General features: G+C 43.9%; 1 protein-coding gene across 1 annotated transcript in view; it reads right to left on the bottom strand.

Moving 5' to 3' along the window:
* The window catches only part of TSPEAR (thrombospondin type laminin G domain and EAR repeats), a 208,808-nt gene that overhangs the window by 134,892 nt on the left and 56,831 nt on the right, over positions 1-17,085 (bottom strand). Inside the window, exons 2-3 of the mRNA XM_082259971.1 lie at positions 9,113-9,330; positions 4,144-4,382 (exon numbers count right to left, since the gene is read on the bottom strand). Of these exons, the coding sequence (XP_082116097.1) occupies positions 4,144-4,382; positions 9,113-9,330 (457 nt within the window). The remainder of the gene's footprint in view (positions 1-4,143; positions 4,383-9,112; positions 9,331-17,085) is intronic.

Consider the following 17,085-nt stretch of genomic DNA (forward strand, 5'->3'; position numbering starts at 1 on the left):
CGCTGGAGCCATCCCCCTTGGAATATCTCCTCTCTGACTCTTCACATGAGAAACTGGTCTCCACATATTATCGTAGGCTTTTGCATTCTAAGTCTAAGCGCTTGGCGGTGGTTGAGTCCCAGTGGCGTGAAAACGTCCCGGACTTGACGGAGGAGGTTTGGCATGACGTCCTTCCTGAACAAATCCCGGTTGTAATTTCCTCCAGGGATAGAGTCATACAATTAAAATTCCTGTATAGGGCTTACTACACTCCCCTGTTCCTTCATAAAATTGGTACATTATCCTCCCCTCTCTGCTCTAAGTGCTCTGATGGTGTGGGATCCTTCTTTCACATGTTTTGGGAATGTCCCCCTGTCCGTGCCTTTTGGTCAGGGGTGACGGCCTTTATAACTGATATCTCTCAATTGTCCAATGTCTGTAACCCCCTTCGTTGTCTCCTAGGATATGTGGATGATGAGGATGCTCCGGCTCGCACGAAACTATTTCTGCGTTTGCTCTTTTTCTATGCTAGGAAAGCTATTGCTCTCCGTTGGAAATCTTCCACACCCCCTGACGTTCCATTTTGGATCTCTATTGTTAATCAGGCTCTGCCTCTGTACAAACTGACGTATGAGGCCAGAGGATGTCCGAAGAAATTCAATAAAATCTGGTCCTTCTGGGTAGACTCTGATCTTACTGCCTCCTCGGTGTCTGACGCCTCCTAGGCGATGTCTACAGTGCCTTCTTTTGCTCAGCATGTGTCGTTATATATTGCTTATAATAATGTGTTACCCCCCCTTTTACCACGATTACTGGGTATTCTCTGTACTGTGGTTTTATTTTGTTAGATGATTGGAGAGGATGCTTTGTATGTTCTGTATCCTCTCTTTTATGTTGCACTGCCATTTTTCTTTTGGTGTACTGTGTTTTGTTTGTTTAATAAAAAACCTTTAAAAAAAAAAAAAAAAAGAAAGTACTGTAAAAATGGGGTTAATGAAATAAATCCAGTCAGGTGGTGTGTAGGTTTGTGACAGATCTATTTTATTGGTTTCTTCTGAGCATATAATAAATGACTTGCTTGTATTTTAGGTCAGTCAGAAGAAGGGAAAAAACATTATTTGTAAAGCGAAACATTTTTGGTTTGTCATAAAAAGTGTGGAGTTTCAAAAACCCTGTCTGTTGTTATTGCTGTCTGTGATCCCACTAAGGAGGTTCCTCTTGTCACTGCTAGGCACACTGTGTCCCCATAGAGATATTCACCATGTCCTCACTAGGGAGATTCACCATGACCTCACTAGGGAGAGTCACCATTTTCCCACCAGGGAGATTCACCATGTTACCACCAGAGAGATTCACCATGTTCCCACAAGGGAGATTCATTCTCTACATGTGTCTATCATCACTGGGACAAAAAAGCCTTGTTTACACTTGCATCCAGGCAGGGCCGGTGCTAGACTGTTTTACGCCCTAGGCAAGATCAGCTACTATCGCCCCCCCAAAAAAATAAATAAAAAGGGAAGGGGTAAAAAAATGCTCTATGTCATATCCAGTGACCCTGATCTGATGGTTCCTCCATGTAATGCTGTCATACCCAGTGATCACAATGTTCCTCTATGTCACATCAGGGGTCCCTGATGTTCCTCCATGTCATACCTGGAGACCCTGATGTTTTTCCATGTCACACCTGGGGACCCTGATGTTCCTCCATTTCACACCTGGGGACCCTGATGTTCCTCCGTGTCACACCTGGGGACCCTGATGTTCCTCCATGTCACACCTGGGGTCCTCAATCACCCATGGCACACCCAGGGATCCCAATTCCTCATGGCAAACCTGGTGACCCCAAACCCCTGTTACACTTGTGACCCCTCTCCCCCATGTCACACCTGGTGACTCAGATTCCCCATTGCATACCTGGTGACCGCAATTCTCTTTCACACCAGGGATACTCCATGTCACACCCAGGGACCATGATTCCCTGTTCTGGGGACACTTACTGGGCAGTATGAAGAGAGTGGCCTGCACGCTGCCCTCCTTCACCATGATCCTGCTGATTCCTTCTCCCAGGACGCTCCTCTCATGGACCACAGTGCTCACCACAGCTCCAACCGGCTCCTGGTGGAGGGAGAAGCAGCAGTCAGAGAGCTCCGCACCTCCTTCATCACCAACATCCTCAGACCATTCAGTTGCCTCATTGCTTCTGCTCCAGTAAAGGTGCCGCCCTCCAGTGCCGAGCTCCGGCTCAGGTTCAGCTCTCCTCCACTCCCTGCTTAATACCGACCCAGGGAAATGAACGGCTGCCCACCAGCTCAGATTAGAGAGTCACTTCCCGCCCAGGGATTAGGCCGCTCAGCTCCAGACGAAGAGGATCATTTTGCAGCTAGCATTCCGGTGGGCTCCTTCCTGCCCCTTGGGGCTCCCCCAACAACGGTGGAAAGCCAGGGCCTGGTAGTTCTGCCACTGCCCCAGACACCTGGCATCTTCCTCTGTCCCTTCTTCCTCCCCCACTGCCGCCCCTTTCCTCAGCTCACAAGGATCATTCATGATGTAGCGTGAGTGCTGACTCGTGGCTGCGCCCCTAGGTGGCAATGCGCCCTAGGTGGCTGCCTAGTTTGCCTAGTGGAAGCACCGGCCCTGCATCCAGGGGGGCAGGAAAAACATGCAGATGACTTGTGGTTTTAACACTCCCCTTACCATCCACCTAACCCTAACATGTACATGTGCAAAACCTATTCCACAATTCACATTCAGCAGGCAGTACCATCACCTAATGTGATCTATTCAAGTGAATGGGTCAGCACTGCAAGTGTGTATAATACATACAGTTATGGCATGGCGCTGCGTGCTTTTGAAGGTTCAAACAGACGTAGGGGAGACAACATGATTCGTCCCAGCCACCTGTCAAATCTCGGCAGTGGATTGCTTTTCACAGAGGCAGCAATGGCAGCCCCAAGTCCAAAATAAGCCCTGTGTGATGGGAAATCTAAAATCTTACAGTTGTCACCCGAACAGAAGGTAAAAGTAAATCTTTCAGTAGAGAATTGTTGTATCCAGGATAGGACAAATGTTACATCAAAAACACTTACAGGGGCTTTTACCCATCCCATACGCTATTGAAAAAAAAAAAAGTCTTGGACATACAAAAAGAGTTGCTAAACATTTAGGAGCAATCTGATCTCTGTCCGGCTAACAAATCTGTAGCACCCTGTCCAGCTCTGATGCATTTTTGCCTAGCAGGTTATGTCAATGGAAGGGAAGAAGAGTGTTCACCTTGATAGCAAATGGCCAGTGACATCAGAAATGACCACTGTACAGGAGATCTTCAACTGCTGTCAAACTATCTTCTCAGGCTTAGGAACAGATCAGCAGCACATCAAGTGCATTGAGGGTTGATTTTGTTGACTGGTCATTCAGCCTCTTGAGTCTTGGAACCAGCAGAAAGCTGACACTGTCCTCTCTTAGAAATTTAGGGACACAAATCTTTACTAACATTTCTTTCCTTGGACTTGGGTTTTGGTGGTAAGTGCTGTACATGGGACAGATCCCTATTTATACAGATTTCTAGCTGCTTGTTATGCCACCAGAAAATTATTATAAGGCCCTTTTCACACGGGTTTTCTGATCAGGTCCGTCTATCAGTTTTTCAGCGGAGACATCTCCGCTGACACCCGCTGCTCTCCGATCCGATCCTGTCCATGAAATCCAGACGGATGGAAACCCAATTTTCCATCCATCTGGAGGATCAGATCGGATCAGATCATCCGATCTCTCATAGAGGAGAGTGGGGATCTGACAGCTCTGTCTCTGCAAAGTAAGTTGAGATGGACCTGTCATCCGCCTGCTCAGCGGGGATCGTCGGGGATCGGCAGATTGATCCCTGCTGAGCAAAACGGAGTCCACCGGGTGGAAAGCCCATGGGAAAGGACCCTAATGCCATTTCCTAACAACCAGAGCTCTCAGGAAACTGTGATATGGTGTCCATTTGCCTGGGGTGAACATTATGTTTATTTTATTGCCTATAGAATGCCAGGTTATTAGGAATTGATTTAAACACATTTGTTGTCTATATACTGTATTATATAATGCTATGCCTTAATATAATTATAATAAAATACTAGTCATACACTTTTTAGAGCATACATGGTAATACAACACTTAACTTACATTTCTGTTGGTATATTGCAATCAATGGTAAGGGTGATAGAAGTTCCAGACACAGCTAAGACCAGTGTGTGCCATCGATCGTCAGCCAATGAGATGCTTCGGAAAGTAACTTTGGTTTGCCATTCATCAGGACGGTCTGTATTCCAGAACAGGAAATGTAGCTTATTTTCAGAGTACCTCAGTCCAAGAAGTACATGTCGGCTGTCTTCAGAGATCATAGTGAACAAGTATTCATTTTTCTGTTACAAAATATAATCTGCAATTAGGACCTTGTAAATATACACAACCCTTTCTGGTTCTATCTTTAGCCACTGGAAGTTGGCCAAAATGTATTCGGCTACATGTCTTTGGTAAAAAAAAAAAAAAAAAAAAAGTCCCAATAAGTGTATATTGATTGTTTTTTTTATATACTAGTAATAGCGGTGATCACTGACTTATAGCAGGATGGCTTGCAATCTGACACTAACTGACATTTTGTGGAAACTAACTAACTGCCACTGACATTACCAGTGACATTATTACAGTGATCAGTGCTAATAATATGCACTGTCACTGTATTAATGACACTGGGCAGGAAGGGGTAACATCTACGGTGATCACGGGGTTAAATAAGTTTCTATCAAGTGTTTATGTGTGTAAAGTTTGCTGCTTTCATTGAGGATCTTGTTGTTTTGCTTAGTAGGGAATGAAAAAAACAAAAACAAAACAGGGAATGAATAAAATGAAAAACAAAAAACAAAACAGGGAATGAATAAAAAAAGAAAAAAAAAAAAACAACTAGGTCCCCTGTCACTGAACACAGCTCTGTGTTGTTTACACTTACAGGGCTGTGTTCCGTAAAAGCTCAGCGCTAATCACCGGTTGCCAGCGGTCAATTACTGGCTGGGACCCGGCATGTGTGCTTCCCCCCTACCCGAAAATGCAGAATCACATATATATATACACATGGTTTTTTGCACAGGCGGCCCACACTGTAGCAGTAAATATACAGTTCGCCATTGGCAAGTGGTTAAATATATAAGTGGGAGTATCCGCGCTATGGAGAAAAGAGTGAAACGGCTGCTGCCTACCTCAGAGATATAGACTGTGAGGTCAATATTCTAATATGTGAAGGGGGGTAAGGTAACTGGCGCTGCCTATGGGTGTGTGTAATGTGTGAAGTGTAAATGTCACAGTCAATTGCAGTAACTCATATGCAGAAATTTAAGCTGCTATAGATAAAAAAAAAACTCATAGATAATATAAATAATATAAATAAAAAGTGCACCATCAATTGCAGAAGAATCTGCAGAATTTGTGAAGAATCAACAACAAGTGGGACACAATCATGAAGTGGAACGAAATTTATTGGATATTTCAAACTTTTTTTAACAAATAAAAAACTGAAAAATTGGGCGTGCAAAATTATTCAGCCCCTTTACTTTCAGTGCAGCAAACTCTCTCCAGAAGTTCAGTGAGGATCTCTGAATGATCCAATGTTGACCTAAATGACTAATGATGATAAATAGAATCCACCTGTGCGTAATCAAGTCTCCGTATAAATGCACCTGCCCTGTAATAGTCTCAGAGGTCAGTTTAAAGTGCAGAGAGCATCATGAAGAGCAAGGAACACACCAGGCAGGTCCGAGATACTGTTGTGGAGAAGTTTAAAGCCAGATTTGTACACAAAAAGATTTCCCAAGCTTTAAACATCCCAAGGAGCACTGTGCAAGCGATAATATTGAAATTGAAGGAGTATCAGACCACTGCAAATCTACGAAGACCTGGCCGTCCCTCTAAACTTTTAGCTCATACAAGGAGAAGACTGATCAGAGATGCAGCCAAGAGGCCCATGACCACTCTGGATGAACTGCAGAGATCTACAGCTGAGGTGGGAGACTCTGTCCATAGGACAACAATCAGTCCTATACTGCACAAATCTGGCCTTTATGGAAGAGTGGCAAGAAGAAAGCCATTTCTTAAAGATATCCATAAAAAGTGTCGTTTAAAGTTTGCCACAAGCCACCTGGGAGACACACCAAACATGTGGAAGAAGGTGCTCTGGTCAGATGAAACCAAAATCAAACTTTTTGACAACAATGCAAAACGTTATGTTTGGCGTAGAAGCAACACAGCTCATCACCCTGAACACACCATCCCCACTGTCAAACATGGTGGTGGCAGCATAATGGTTTGGGCCTGCTTTTCTTCAGCAGGGACAGGGAAGATCGTTAAAATTGATGGGAAGATGGATGGAGCCAAATACAGGACCATTCTGGAAGAAAACCTGATGGAGTCTGCAAAAGACCTAAGACTGGGACGGAAATTTGTCTTCCAACAAGACAATGATCCAAAAAAACATAAATCAAAATCTACAATGGAATGGTTCACAAATAAACATATCCAGGTGTTAGAATGGCCAAGTCAAAGTCCAGACCTGAATTCAATCGAGAATCTGTGGAAAGAACTGAAAACTGCTGTTCACAAATGCACTCCATCCAACCTCACTGAGCTCGAGCTGTTTTGCAAGGAGGAATTATTATTATTATTATACAGGATTTATATAGCGCCAACAGTTTGCGCAGCGCTTTACAATGTGAGGGAAGACAATACAGTTACAATACAGTTCAAAACAGGAGGAACTAGAGGAATGGGCAAAAATTTCAGTCTCTCGATGTGCAAAACTGATAGAGACATACCCCAAGAGACTTACAGCTGTAATCGCAGCAAAAGGTGGCGCTACAAAGTATTAACTTAAGGGGGCTGAATAATTTTGCACACCCAATTTTTCAGTTTTTTATTTGTTAAAAAAGTTTGAAATATCCAATAAATTTCGTTCCACTTCATGATTGTGTCCCACTTGTTGTTGATTCTTCACAAAAATGTACAGTTTTATATCTTTATGTTTGAAGCCTGAAATGTGGCAAAAGGTCGAAAAGTTCAAGGGGGCCGAATAACTTTGCAAGGCACTGTAAATAAATGAGGTATGAAGCAAAAAAAAATATTCAACAAAAGTGAAAGTTCCCTATAAGGTGAACTCTCCTTTCTGACAGCTGTCTACTGATCAATTAATATGAGTAAAATCCTTACTGGTATTGTTTAACACCCTCTCTATTCCTAAGCGCTTCTGCTTCTACAAAGCAGCTTAGCCCTGTTTCCTACATAGATTTAAATAAGCCACCTTAGCAGAGGAAATAGAATTAGAAGGCCTAAGGTTAGCCTTAGAAGACAAGGATCACGCTGCAAGATGGTTTATTCTTTAGGATAAGGGCGTATTTATGAAAAAAATTCACACAGCAATTCAACCATTGAAAGTATACATTTGTTCTGTATACTATACTATGATACTTAGTAGGGATTGACTGATTATCGGCAAAGCCGATATATTGAGGGCCAATATGCACTTTTCCCAATATTTCGGAATCTGCCCCTGAGGTTACCGATATTGCCGATATTTTTCGGCAAAGTGCATGTACCGGAGTGATGCCTGCAGCTAGAGGCATCACCCCGGTACCGGCATCCATAGCCGACGGTCGGCTGTCTTGTAATGACAACCAATGTGGCTGAGAAGCCGCTTGGCTGTCATTACAAGGAGCGGGAGGGGACGCCCCCCCCTCCTGCCACCTTCCGTGGCTCGCCCGGGTCCCCCATCCCGCCAGTCCTAGTCCTAATAGTGGTACAGTGCAATGTCAGAATAGGGAAAGGTAAGTACTTGCTGCTAAAGGAGAGGTAGGCAAAGGAAGGTTTCACTTTAAGTAAAAACCACTGCAGTAATCCCCAATTTATTCCCTTATAGTCATAAAGAGTACCAGAAGCCATGGGCTTCAAAAACTGCTTCCCCAGAATGCCATGGTGGCATGGCAGATCTCTGCTGAAGGAGAGGAATAGTCCATCTGAACTCTCTTAAACAGCATCAGTATTTGAAAAACATTAACTGCTCCTTACTACTTCGGCTTGTGCATTACCATGCACCACGACTTTGGAGCGACTTGCAGGGACTTCACATAATGGAAGTCTATGCAAGTCGCTCCGAGGTCGCCCCGAAGTAGTAGAGGACCCTTTTTCTAAGTCAGAGCGACTTGTGTTGCTCCTATTAGAATGGGTCCTGTAGCGGTCAATGGACCGCGAGGGAGCGCGACTTGTCAGGCTGACAAGTCGCCTGACAAGTCGCCTGACAAGTCGCGCTAGTGTGAACCGGCTCTTAAAAAAAAGGAGAAATTATAATTGCCCAGTATGGGTAACAACAATTAATGGTCCCTATGGCTTTGATAGGGAATACACTGGCACTGGCACAAGCCAAAAATGTGTACAGCCAGAGATGGAAATACAGTAGCTGAGGACATTGATGGCAATGTTTACAGTATAGCACTACAGTCATGAAAATGTCCAACAGAAGTTGCTTTCATTTGTGTTAACCCAGTGCTCTGTGTTTTAATTCCTGCTTCTTAGTTACCTAGACTAGAACAGGCATTTTGAAAAAGAGAACTGGGACATGGGGAGACATTGAAAGTTATTGCCCCCTATATGAATATTTCTCCAAAATAAATGTTTCCCCGACTTCTCCTTTATTGTAAGGTAGACCACAGGCCCCACTCCTCTAGTGCCAGTTCTGTGTCAAAATCTAATTTTGAATTTAGTTTTATAAGTCCCAGATTTGTGCTATGTATCCCCAGTTTTACCTACTCGTGTCCACCTGTTTTCCAACCTCCTAGCAATTTTTTTAGTTCTGGGTATGGTTGCTTTATGTACTGTTAAGGTGATTATTACTTACCCCCCACAACCACCAACATCTCTCTCCAATCGGCACCAATTAATAGTTGTGAGCGGCGGTCTAACATATTAGATAGGTTTAGTACATCTTCTTGACAAGTAAGTTTTAGAAACAGTTTCAGGCTTGAACAGAGTTATTAGACTTGGGAAGATGGATAGATTTAGGGCAATCTCCAGCCCAGTTCTACCAGCAGTAGTTACTATACAATAAAATATTTACCTTGGGTGGAAGACTTGGGATTTTCACTGTAATAACAATAGAAAACTCCTCTGGAAAGAGATTACAGTTGTGGAATAGGCGGGATGATGGAAAACTCAATGCATGGGGTGATCCTGTGAGATGAAACCCACGAACTCCTTGAGACTGAACCATCTTTAACCCAGGCAAGGATTTATTTGGAGAGATAATTTCAGACAACATGTCCAGTGGTTGGAGGTCTATAAAAAGACAGCAACATACAATTTTTAAATGATACCGTTCTGATACAGTGGGGTTGATTTACTAAAACTGGAGAGTGCAAAAACTGCTGAAGCTGTGCATGGTAGCCAATCTACTTCTAACTTCAAGCTTGTTAATTAAGCTTTGACAAAAAAAAAAAAAAAAACCCGTTACCTGATTGGTTTCTTTGCAAAGCTGCACCAGATTTTGCACTCTCCGGCTTTGATAAATCAACCCCATTGCCTCCTTTACAATAAATAGAACAAAGTAGCCTAGTTTTATTTTCTTACATCAATGCTTAATTGAACTAATATTGCTAGAGTGATAGCATTTGATGGCTAAATGAAAACAATTATAATGCAAGTTTTCAGTGACTTACCATCATTCAAAATACATATAATTTCTAAATAAAAACACAGAAGCTAAACATAGAGACATTTGTTTCAAAAGGATAACATTTAAAGATAATACATGCTCATTATCTGCATCATATTAAATCTCTGGCCTATGTAATTTACTTCAAAGAAGCCTATTTCCTCTGGTGTCACAAGTCCTCACTACAAGTCAACACTTGTTACTGTATATTGCATTAATTATATCTACTGTATATGTTTTTGGTCCCAGATTTTTCTATCATATTCATTTTTGAAGTCTGTTTACCATTGATACATTCATATGTACCACTGCATGGCTGAGTTCGGGGAAGGTTGTCTTACTGCCCTAGCACAGTGACTTTGCAAAAAATCTTCACTTTTAACCCTCAGCCCCATAATTTTCCTAGTTGGTTAGCTTTTAATTTATAGTCATAGAAATACCTTTTAATATGCTGCGCAAGTTTAGCTAGAAAACCAAGAATTCATTCAGTACACAATTACTGTCCCCTTTGTGTTTTTTTTTTATAATGTGTACATTTTTTCTCATCTTATCTTGGTAAAGCAGGCCTGATGTACTAAATATGCTTCATTAACAATTACAGATGTAGCACCCTCCTAGTCAGGTGCTAGGTAAGAGAGTGTCGTTGTATGCTCTCTCTGCTTACCAGAAGAGCAGCAGGTAAAACATATGTGCACTCTGCTTATCAGGGAGCAGGATTGATAGTTAGGTCTACTAAGCATGCCCAGTGTGTGATTCATCTGGTCTCAGTGAGTGTCCCTAGCTGATCCAATGGGGAGGCGCGTTGGAGGCTGGAGGAAACCTGACCAGTGACACACAGGCTTTTAGTACTGTCCCAGGGGTTGGCACAAATAGTGGTGCATTATGGGACAGGGTAAAAAAAAGTCACGGGTACATGTGGTAGAGGTCCTTGGGTGGGAAGCCAGATCCCAGAAGGAGGGTGGCGGCTGCCTCTTCTTCAACAGTTGGTGGTGGTCACAGGCAGTTGGCCTGGTGTACCAGGGGCATGAGACTTAACCCAGAGGCCCAGGAGAAGCTGACTACAGGAGTTGGGGCACAGCTGTATTGGAATAACAGTGTTCGTGAGTACAGAGGAACTTGCCCATGAGTCTGCCCAGGAAGGGGACCACTCCGGAGTGTAGAGTTAGTGGACGGGTGTCAGCAAGCCCAGAGAGAAAAGGGCTACTAGGGGAGTGTCCTAAAGAGAAATGTCATGAAAGCACTTACCTCATCTTCATTCAAGTGGCAGGATGAAGCAGTGGCCTTGCCGCATACTCAAGTTTAGAGTCCTCAGCATTGTGAATAGTTAACAGTTGGAGTATCCCACTCATCCCTTCTCCCATCCCAATAACAATAAAACCACAAAAACAACATTCCTGGACTGATCTTTGACTGAAGTAAGAACTTAGAGTGGTAAGTTTCTGCAACCAGTTGCTACGGGTAACCCAGGGGAATCCTTAAAGTGCAATCTTCAGCAGCTCCCTAGGGGGCAGTGCTACACAAATTTAACAGTTCTTTTCAACCAACGTATTTGCTTCTGGTTAACACAGTACAATCTTCTTTTGGCTCCTGGTTATTGAAATAACATTTTAAGAAAAACAGCCAGGATTGGACTTTAAAAATTGTGATAACTGGATCAGCTTACTTAAGGGAAGACTTATTTTTGGCCCCTTATTTAACTTTACTCACAGACCATGGGTTCTGAGGTCATCTACAATCTAGTAGTTGCTACCTTGTCAATTGCCTGACCACTTATACTGTACACTGACAGCTTAGTATCACATTAATAAGAGATGTGTCACATATATAGAGCTGCACACTTTTTGGTAGGCTACCACCAATACATTTATGCTGTACATCAAGTTTAGATGTAATATAAAAATTATAAATGGTTCCAATTCAAATGCAGGAACAACATTTTTATGAACCTCTATTTCGTCCAGAGACTTCATGGACCACATTAAAGCAAATCTCCACTTTTACAAATGGTAAAATAAAAACAAAATCCACAAGCATTTAACAAAACATACATTTCTCACTGCTATACTGACCTTCTCTCCAAGGCTTTCCTCCAATTTTCCACCAATTGGTGGTCCCCATCTAAATATGTTGATGGCCAATGTCATTCAACCTTTTTTCTGTGAGCCCTCGTGAGTTGTCATGGGCACATCTCCTGTCCTGAGTGTGCATCACCATGTCAAAGAGCAGTGGTGACATGATGTTAGTGTCAGAGGTGTAACTAAAAATCTTTGGGGCCCTGATGCAAGAAACCATGAAGGGCCTCCCTGACCCTCAAGGCCATTTCCATCGGTCCCCAGGCCCTTCCCACTGATCCCAGGGCCTTTACTTCCGTCACAATGCCCTTTCCTTCTTGGGCTCCTGACGGTGGCAGAACCCCGGGGCCCAGTCACAAGTGCGACCTTTGCAACCCTAGTAGTTCAGCCAATGGTTAGTGTCATTCCCTGCACTACTGAAGTTAAATGATAGCCAGCGTCATCCAACCTGCTTTTTGTGAGCCCAGGCAGTCATGGGCACACACCATGTTTTTGCATAAGACACCAGCCAAGTGACAAAACCAAATTACAGTGCAGTTTCTAGTTACACTGTAGTTACACTGTGCCCCTGTTACACTGTATGTATCTAAAACAAAGGGCTTGGTAGGCACTTAAAGTATAACTAAAGGCAAAACTTGTTTTTTTAGTTTTGGATAGAGTGGAGATGGATTGAAACACCTATTAGGTTTTTATTGCTGCCTGAACCCCTATTAGGGAGATTCGCCCTCTCTGTTTGTCCTGTTTACTTCAGCGGCCGTGCAGTCTGGTTGCCCGGATCTCCCCGGTGGGACGGGAGACCCGGGCGAGCTGCGGAAGGCGGAGGGAGGTAGGAACGTCCCCTCCCTCTCCTTGTAATGATAGCCGAGCGGCTTCTCAGCCGCATCGGTTGTCATTACAAGACAGCCGACAGTCAGCTATGGACACCGGTACCAGGGTGATGCCTCTAGCTGCAGGCATCACTCCGGTACAAGCACTTTCGTGAAATATCGGCAATATCGGTCACCTTGGTAGGGGAAAAGAGCATATCAGCCCCCGATATATCGGCTTTGCCGATAATCGGTCGATTCTTTAGTTATAACCCTCTCTTCTTCTTTCTGAAATGAAAAAAAAAAAAGTTTTGCCTATAGTTCTACTTTAAGGTGTGCCATATAGATACCTCCTAACTAAATATTTGGTCACATGATACACCAGGTGCTAGATCTTCTATCTTTTTTACAGCAGTGGAGGAGGGTCCTTTTTCAGGTATCCAGCAGGTCTCGGCCTAAGTGACATGGACACTTCCTTTTGACTGTCCAGCAGATCCTCTCAGGCTCCAGAGGGGACCACTAAATGTAGGCACATACTGCAGCATTGGATAACTGGTCTCCACACCTAGAAGAATCACCAGTGAGGGAGACAAATGGCAAATCTAGCTAAGAAAAAACAGTTACTGTTTTTATTTATTTTTTTTAGTAAGGAATGGGTGGGAGGGAATGATGGAAGTGTGGTTTGGGTATTGCTCAAAAATATGCTTCTCCATCAAGCACCCACTTCTCTCCTCTTGGCCTTTTTGTTTGCTTTCCTCTCAACGCTGCCAATCCACCCAGAGCTTCTTGTTTACAACATGTCTAATACAGTATATGTGAGGGTGATTTTAACTCCTGTGTATTGCATTTAAATGTTGCCATATTTAATTGGAAAACTCTGCCATGAAGTTACCTTACATAAGAGATGGATGTCTACTTTGTTCATACATTCTACAGTATAGATGAAATGATTAAAGCATCTCAGACTACATGATAAACACCAGGAGTCCTTAGACAGCCTTGAAGTACATTCATCTGCTCCGGCACACAAATGTAAACACATCATTGGGAATAATGTTATCGTAGTTGAACACTAACATGCTCCAGATAAAAGTTAAGCATAGAAATGATTATGTTACCTGTCCATCATCAGCAGCAAATGAAAGGTGTCTTCAGCTGATCAAATAAGCTATATTCAGGCAAAGATATGACAGCTGCAAAGCAGCCAAATAAAATCTAAGTGCATAAGCTAGAGGCTGCATATTCCCAGCTATAGCAGCTGCATGGAGAGCAGTCATCACACTGCGCTTCTCTACACCTGACTAAAGCTGCTTATCAGCTCTACACAGCATTGGACTGCCGAACCACATAAAAGCAGAAGCTCACTTTGATCGGCATTAAAGCCCATTTCCAGACCAAACCTTTATTTCAACTCAACAGAGTGGGATTAATGGGATACACTATACGAAAAATCGTTCAAACTCATTTTCGAAAAAACGAACACTCGGCCGTGAGAGCAAACGATCGTGCCATCATGTAATGACCGATAAATCGTTCAATGGACATAAATTAATCAGTTTTTTGTTTGTTTTTTCACATATACCTAGTGCAAACAGTTTGGATGAGAAACACATTAACCTTTCAATTTATCGTTCGTTCGGCAGAAAATTTCCAAACTTGTCCTTCATTTTTTCGGATCAAAAATGTCACAACGGATTACCGATTTGTGCCCTTTAACTGGCTGAAAAACAAAAGAACTGTCCAAATGACCAAATTTCGGCTGATTTTTCATATAGTGTATGTAGGGTAGCCACCTCATCCCTTTAAAGCAGGACACATATTAATTACACAGGTTCTGAGGCTAATATAATTAGTGAGTGAGTTTATTACCACCTTAATCAGCCACAGAACCTGTACAGTATAAATAATGTATGTCCTGGTTTAAAGGGATGAGGTGGCTACCCTACATACACTATACGAAAAATCAGCCGAAATTTGGTCATTTGGACACTTCTTTTGTTTTAGGCCCCTTTCACACATATGGTCTGATCAGATCCGCTTGTCAGTTTTTCAGGCGGACCTGATCGGATGCCCCATGCATCCCTATGGGGCAGTTGATGTCAGTGGAGACATCTCCGCTGACACCCGCTGCCATCCGATCTGATCCTGTCCGTCAAATCTGGACAGATGGAAACCCTATTTTCCATAGGCGGTCCGTTCTCATCTAATTCTCCCATAGAGGACAGCGGGGATCTGACAGCTCCGTCTCCGTTCTGTGGGATCGATCCCCCGTTGAGCAGAACGGAGTCTGTCGGTGTGAAAGGACCCTAAGCGTATGGCCAGCATAACAATGTAACCTCTTTATTTTTTTTCTGTTTTATTGGGTTTTTTTCTTTTTTTGCTGTGTCACTTCCTGTCCTGATAATAGTGGTTCAGAGTTACAGGAAGTGATAGGATATATGTACTGATGTATGAGCATCAGACATTCTGGGCAGAAAGAACCTGAGGATGAGCTGTATATCACTTGTGAGTATTTGCGAGTGTGCACACACAAGCAGGAAGCATAGTATTTGTGAGTATGGTGCATATTTACGCATATTTGCGAGTATACACGCACAAATTCTCACCAGCAACTAAAGTTTCTGTATTTTTCCCTTACTGATCAATATGCAGAGCATATAAAACAATGAATATTCCAATATACAGAAACACATGTAGCGCATCAAACAAACTCCCAGAATGAACTGAAGAATTGTAGTAAAAGTGCAAAGTGATATAACTGTAGAAAAGTCCTCTTAGTGACAGTCCTCCAATTCGAACCTATGTATGAGCCGGCCACCACACCTCGTGAAGGGGAAAGGTGATAACACCCTAAGGGGTAAACACTTACCAGATGCCTGGTAAACAACAGCGTGTTAAATCAATTTCATAGCCAGCTGTACACGGGGGTGTTCCTCAATGGCCGTAAACAATACAGGGATCCAATACTGGACACACACCCCCAGTAGGACGAAACATGTCGGATGATCGGCTGTATGGCATTGAGTGACATTTGACATGCCCCCCGCTGATCTGGACACCCGGAAGTAATTCAATCACGCTGTGCCTGTGTGTGAGCTACACGCTGTGAGGCACAGAAAGCTATGCCTAATTGGAACGGTATCTTGGTCCTCCGCTGCCCGGATTGATCACCCGACTTATGGAGGAATTTACTTATTCATGCGTGCATATGCTGATTCATATGTTAGTGTAACTTATTTATTTTAATAAAGTACCCAGTGTTTATGGTTTTACACTATGGTCCCTTTGTTCTCTTATCATATGGATCCCTGTATTGTTTACGGCCATTGAGTTTGCAACGGGAAAGACAGCCAGAAGTGGGAGCTGGTACCTGTCAAAACCAGGTACCCGTTCCCCCCCCCTCCCCTCCAAAAGGTGCCAAATGTGACAGCCGGTGCATTGGGGACGCAGGGGCGTAAGGAGTTCAATGGGTTTTTTTTTCTTCTGAAGCACGTGATTAGAGCCAAAGGCTCTAATAGGCTTCAGAAAAGGGTGGACCCGGGGGAGCAGAGCAGTGCGCCCCGGGCCCACCCATTGTGTGACAATAACGAATGAATATTCACTATTATCACACGGATCCTCCTCCTGGCCAATCAGGAAGCAGGTCCGAGACCCGTTTCCTGATTAGCCGAAAGGCGAACCATTGCGATTGGCCAAGGAGGAGGACTCGGGAGATGCGGAGGACTGAGGAGAAGCCACCGCTGCACCAGGTAAGTGCACTGTCTGGTCTCTCTGCACGCTGTGGTAACTCTGCATTGAAAGGGGGCACGCTGTGCTAACTCAGCATTGAAAGGGGGCACGCTGTGCTAACTCTGCATTGAAAGGGGGCACACTGTGCTAAATCTGCATTGAAAGGGTGCACGCTGTGCTAACTCTGCATTGAAAGGGGGCACGCTGTGATAACTCTGTATTGTATGGGGGCACGCTGTGCTAACTCTGCATTGAATGGGGCACGCTGTGCTAACTCTGCATTGAATGGGGACACGCTGTGCTAACTCTTCATTGAATGGGGGCACGCTGTGCTAACTCTGCATTGAATGGGGGCACGCTGTGCTAACTCTGCATTGAATGGGGGCACGCTGTGCTAACTCTGCATGGAATGGGGGCACGATGTGCTAACTCTGCATTGAATGGGGGCACTCTGTGCTAACTCTGCATTGAATGGGGGCACGCTGTGCTAACTCTGCATTGAATGGGGGCACGCTGTTCTAACTCTGCATTGAAAGGGGGCACGCTGTGGTAACTCTGCATTGAATGAGGGCACGCTGTGGTAACTCTGCATTGAATGGGGGCACGCTGTGGTAACTCTGCATTGAAAGGGGGCGCACTGTGGTAACTCTGCATTGAATGGGGGCACGCTGTGGTAACTCTGCATTGAATGGGGGGCATGCTGTGGTAACTCTGCATTGAATGGGGGGCATGCTGTGGTAACTCTGCATTGATGGGGGCATGCTGTGGTAAC

This window comes from Pelophylax lessonae (assembly GCF_965119305.1).
Source record: "Pelophylax lessonae genome assembly, chromosome: 6".
Taxonomy (NCBI): domain Eukaryota; kingdom Metazoa; phylum Chordata; class Amphibia; order Anura; family Ranidae; genus Pelophylax; species Pelophylax lessonae.